General features: G+C 64.2%; 1 protein-coding gene across 1 annotated transcript in view; it reads right to left on the bottom strand.

Annotated features, from left to right (window-relative positions):
- Window positions 1-6: 6 nt before the first annotated feature.
- The window catches only part of LOC114073097 (regulating synaptic membrane exocytosis protein 3-like), a gene marked incomplete at its 3' end in the record, with an annotated part of 6,050 nt that continues 628 nt past the window's right edge, over window positions 7-5,428 (bottom strand). The window contains exons 2-6 of the mRNA XM_027910888.1: window positions 2,118-2,482; window positions 878-1,019; window positions 655-767; window positions 246-347; window positions 7-142 (exon numbers count right to left, since the gene is read on the bottom strand). Of these exons, the coding sequence (XP_027766689.1) occupies window positions 7-142; window positions 246-347; window positions 655-767; window positions 878-1,019; window positions 2,118-2,433 (809 nt within the window). The remainder of the gene's footprint in view (window positions 143-245; window positions 348-654; window positions 768-877; window positions 1,020-2,117; window positions 2,483-5,428) is intronic.

Raw genomic sequence — 5,428 nt, 5'->3', positions numbered from 1 at the left:
ACCTGCAGGACTTTGCCCTGGGGACTCTCCTCGAAGAGCAGAGGCTGCTGGTAGGACGGGTCACAGCTTTTCTTCACCACCTTGGTCTTCTTCTTGGCCAGGCAGACGCCGTTCTCCAGCAGGTAAACCTTCACGTAGGTGGCTGCCCAGGGAAATGGAGGGGGAAACAGTGACACAGGGCAGGATCCTGGGATGATCCTGGCATGGTGTCCATCCCCCAACCCCCTCCCTCCCCAGCAACCTACCAGGGATGCACTTGGAGCCCATCTTCGGGATGAGCCCCCGTGCCTGGATCACATCCACCTCCAGCTGCCCGTTCCGGTCAGTCATGCCCACGTGGACGTCTCCTGGATCCCCGGGTGGGATTTAAGGGGGGAAAACGGAACAAGAGGGGGTTGCTTCGGTTCCTCTCGGCCAGCGGGATGCTCGGAGGGGCAGAGGAAGCCTCGGGAAAGGGCAGAGCCCCGCAGGCTCCCTCCTCCCAGCGCGGGAGCGGCCGGGGAAGGGCAGAGCATCCTCCGGGATGTGGTGGGATGGAGCCCGTGCCCGGTGCCCCGTGGAGGAGCACACGGGCCCTTTCCCCCCTGCAGCCCCGTCCCTCCGGCCCGAGCATCCCCTGCTCCGGTGGGCACCCCCCCCTGCCCGGGCACTCACCCATGGGGGGGGTTGCCAGCGTCTGCCGCCCCACCAGCTGCCCCGGCCCCAGCCCGTCCAGGAAGTCGCTGAACTGGCTCTCGGCGCCAAACCGGGTCGTGGGGAAGATGAACCTGCGAAAGGACTTCGATGGAGCATCATCCGGCTGCCGGTGCCGAGCGAGCCCCGGCGCCCCAGGAGGGTGCCCAGCCCCGCTCCCCTCGCCCCCCTGCAGATGCCTTACGTGCCGTCTGAGCTGTTGCTGTTGGTGCTGCCGTCGGTGGATTCCCGGCTGCCCTGCCGGGTCACCCTGGTCCTCATCTCCACCGCGATGCCGGTCTCGGTGCTCCTCCGGATGGTGCTGCGCAGCTTTTTGGGGCCCCCCTCTGGAAGGGGAGGCAGGAGGTGAGCCCTGGCACCCTCCCCTCCCTGCGTGTGGCTCCCTGCCTTCCTTCTGCACCTCACCCACTGGGAGTCATGAGCCTTTCCCTGGGGGTGAAGCCCCCCAGGACCTCCACATGTGCTGTGCTGCAGAGCCACAGGCTGCCTGTGACCCCAAATCCACCTCTCACAGCCCTCAGCATCGATATCACCACAGCTTTGCATGGCTGAGAATCCCCCCTGCACCCCAGGTACCCCCCTGGGCCCCACACACCACCCCTTGCACCTCAACCATCTCCCCCTTGCACCCCAAACGTGTCCCCCCACCTGCATCCCAAACATTCCCCCCCTCTGCTCACTTCCAGGCTCAGCTCCCAAGTGCTGGCACCATCCCAGACCACTGCCTTGACCTCCAAAATCCCCATGTGCCCATGTCCCCGTGCCAGAGGGGACAGGAACTCCCAGTGCCTGACATCGATGTCCTTTCTCCACGCTGCCCGTGTCCCAGGCCGTGGCAGATGGCAGGAGGAGGAGGGTGGCACGAGCAGCCACCCCTAGCATTGCCCCTGGGCCCTGCTGTGTGCCCATGTGTGTGCTGGCACCGCTCTGGAGGAGCCAGGTTTGTCCTGCTGGTTCCGGGCTGTCCCCATGGAAGGGTTTGCCTGCTCCTGGCAGCTCCCCCCAGGCACCGGCAGCGGGAGGGTCCCATCCTGCCATCCCCTGTTCCGTGGCTCCCACAATTTTTTTGTTTGGCTTTTGGGGATAATTAAACCCCTTCAGAACCACTTCAGATGGCTGGAGGGCCCTGTATCAACTCCTCCTTCCAGAGCATTTCCCAGACCATGGGATGCCAACAAGCAGCAGGATAAAGCAGCAGTAACTAGAGGAAAAGCCTGCACTAAAACGAGCTTTGTGCTTCCCCCGCCCCTCAAACGGCTATTTTAAGCGTTTCAATATTTCCCAGAGCTGGAGTGTTTGACAAGTCCTTTCTCCCAGCTCCCCTCCCTGCCCACAGCCAGGGCTGGGCGGAACCGGGGAGGGGGACACTCAGGCCAGGGCACCCCTCTGGAAACAAAGCAGGGCCGGGGGGCTGAGCTGCTCACCAGTCTGGTTGAGCTGCAGGGTGCTCTTGCTCCACTGGGACAGCCCCACGATCGCCACCATCTTGGCACCCAGGCTGGAGCGCCTCTTCTTGCTGGCGGTGACGGTGACGGAGTCGGCGCTGCCCCGCGCGCTCTTCTCCAGGCTGTACATCTCCCCGCTGATGCTGGAGCTGCGCACCACATTCCTGGCCGCCGAGGAGCCGGCGATGGGGCCGGAGATGGGGCTGGAGATGGAGCTGGAGATGGAGCTGGAGATGGAGCTGGTGATGGAGCCGGTGACGGAGCCGGTGACGGAGCTGGCATCCCCGTTGAACATGGTCAGCCCCTGCGCGCCCGCCGGCCCCGGCCCCGCTCCGTGGGATCAGCTGCGGGGGGCAAGGCAGGGCATGTGTCAGGGGTGGTGGCACCGGCTGTGTTGCTGCTGTCGCACCCAGAGCAGCCCCGTGGGGGTGGGTGGGCCCCCCAAGGCACCCACAAACCCACGGAGTTCAGCCCAGTGAGTTGGGGGAAGGTTGGGATGGATCTCAGGGAAAGGTTCTTCTCCCGGAGGGTGGTTGGCACTGAACAGGCTCCCCAGGGCAGTGGGCACAGCCCCAAGGCTGTCTGAGCTCCTGGAGGGTTTGGACAATGCTCTGAGGGACAGGGTGGGATTGTTGGGGTGTGTGTGCAGGGCCAGGAGTCGGATTGGGTGGGCCTTGGGAGTCCCTTCCAGCTCAGTGTATTCTATTTTTCCCACCCATGGAGCAAGGGCTGGCACAGGAAGGGCTGCAGGACCCCCGTGCAGCTGCATCCTGGGGTCCTGCAGCATCCTCCCAGCATCCAGAAGAGACCTGGATGAGCAGAAGGCTCAGAGTGTCACCAACCAGCCTGGGCTGGGACGAGGGGACCTTTGGGTACAGCCACACCCACCCCTGAGAGCACCCCAAAACTGCCCCCAGCCAGGCTCTCCCTGCACATCTCCCTCTCCAAACCACGGCTGCAGCGTCCCTGTGTGCTGCTCCAGGTGATCCTGCTCCACCCCGGCATGGGAATCCCTGGAACAGCCAGAGGCTGGAGGAGCCAGGGGCACCGGAGCATTTTCGGGTGGCAGAGGCTGTGCCAGCCCTCCTGCACGGCCCTGCTGCCTTCCCTTCCCCATGAATATTTAAACTCCAGCGGCGTGGAGCATCCATCTTCCGAGGAAAGGTGAATTATTAACTGCAGGCCAAGTGAAGCCACTTTATGATAATGGATGGAGGCACTGCCTGGGAAAATATTTCCCTTTGGAGAGAGAGAGAGAGAGAGAGAGATGGACACGAGCACAGGGGAGGTGGGGCTGGGCAGGGGGGTGGGCAGGGGGCTCCGCTGCCCTCTGCCATTGCAGGAAGAGCTTCACAGGGGGCACACTTGGGGTGAGACCTGGCAGGAGCCACGGGCACAGCTCCAGCCCTGCTGAACTCCTGGATTTATCAATCGCAGGGGCAAGTGGGCAATTAGTCATTAATGTCATTAATGAGCTCCCAGAGCACCCTCCTGGCTGGGCTGTTTTCCTGCCCAGGCTCCCTTGGGCGAGCACATGGCACTGACCCACAGCCCTCACCCCCCACACTCCTTGTGCCCAGGGGGGTCATCCCTGAGCAGGACCCTGGCACGGCCCCCCGCACTGGGCAAGGTTTGGGGTTCAGCACAGCATCAGCCTCCCCTGGTGGGCATGTGGGGTTCTCTGTCTGTGCTGCTGAACTGGCACTGGCACAGGGATGGATCCCTTTGGATGAAGCTGTCGGTGTGGGGTGAGCCCCAGCTCCAGAGGGATGGATCCCTTTGGATGAAGCTGTCAGTGTGGGGTGAGCCCCAGCTCTGGAGCCGCCCTGGCACAGCCACGTGCCGATGGCAGCTGAGCCAGGAGAGAGCAGCTCCTGTCCTAGGAGGAGTCAGGGCACGCTCACGCTGCCTTTGGGGCATTTGGGATGAACACCTTCCAACGCCACCCGCCGCTCTCCAGGCACGCTCCAGCTCCAAACTCGCTGCCACCACCGAGTTTTCTCTCAGGCAGCACCTGCCGTAGGGAATGGATCCCAACCACTTCCCCAGGCCCAGCCTGGTGCCCCCAGGCACCACCTCCCATCAGGCCCACACCACCTCCTGGGGCCTCAGTTTCTCCACTGGCAAACCTGGCAGTGCCCAAACAAACACAGAGGGCCCAGCCCAGCCCAGGCCCCTCCAGGTGTGAGCGAGCCCCGTCCTCTGCAGGGCCAGGGAGGCACAGGAGGCCCCTTTCCTGCTGCTGTTTCCCGCTCCAGCCGCCCCGGAGAGCGCCGGGCTCTGGTGGGAGCAAATTAGATCAGGAGAGCACAGCGCTAATGGGATCATTTCCAATGCAACACACACAGGATAATCCGCCGCGAGGGGAGGGGAGCGGAGCGCGCGCTCCCCGGCCCGGGGGAAGGATTTTCCTCACCCTGCCCGTGATTTTACCCCTCATCTCTCTGCACAGTCTGCTTCTGCACAGAGCGGGTGCTGGCTGGGGGGGGGAAAGGGGGTGCTTGGTGCAGGGCTGGGGACTGTGGTTGAGTGCTGGAGCCTGTGGCTCCACCACTGAGCCGGCCTTGGCATGGCCACGGAATCCTTGGCCCTGCCACAGCATCCTCAGCACGGCCACAGCATCCTCAGCATGGCCACAGCACCCTCAGCATGGCCACAGCATCCTTGGTACCACCACAGCACCCTCAGCATGGCCACAGCATCCTCAGCCTGCTGATGAACACGCAGCCCTGCTGCTGCCTCAGCTCCAGCTCCCTTTCCCCAAGAAACGTGCAGGGATTCAGGGAATGGCACCAGGTTTCCCTTCACACACTAAGCCCCCCCCTTCCCCCGCTCCCGTCCGCATATTTATTCCCTGTATCACAAAACCCCGGGATTCTCCGAGCAAACAACCGCGACGCCGCATCCGAGCCCCCTCCTCCCGTGCCGCGGGAACACATTCCCGAGCTCCCCGGGGGTGGGAGCAGCCCTTACCCCCACCACGCACCGTCCTTGCGGGAAACGACCGGGAAGTTCTCTCGAGCGAGCCAGCCCCGGCTCCCCCCGCGGCTGGGATGGCTGCGGGATGCGCGGAGCCCCCCGCGCACCGGCCGAGCCCCCGGGAGAGGCGTCATGGCTGTGGCATCCCCCGGACGCGCAGCACAAGGCAGGGATGAGCGCGGCCGGCAGGAAAACCGGCTCCCTGTTGCGTTTGGATCGCGGCTGCGGCGCAGGGACCCCGGCGAGGCTCGGCCCTCCCCGCTCATGGCACCCCAAAAAAATAAAGAAGAGGAGGAGAGGGCATCTTACCG

Source organism: Empidonax traillii, unplaced genomic scaffold, assembly GCF_003031625.1.
Source record: "Empidonax traillii isolate 1590-97213 ecotype Southwest subspecies unplaced genomic scaffold, ASM303162v1 scaffold5312:size8623, whole genome shotgun sequence".
Classification (NCBI taxonomy): domain Eukaryota; kingdom Metazoa; phylum Chordata; class Aves; order Passeriformes; family Tyrannidae; genus Empidonax; species Empidonax traillii.
The sequence above is the reverse complement of the archived record's forward strand: the minus strand, read 5'-3'. Positions and strand labels throughout refer to the sequence as shown.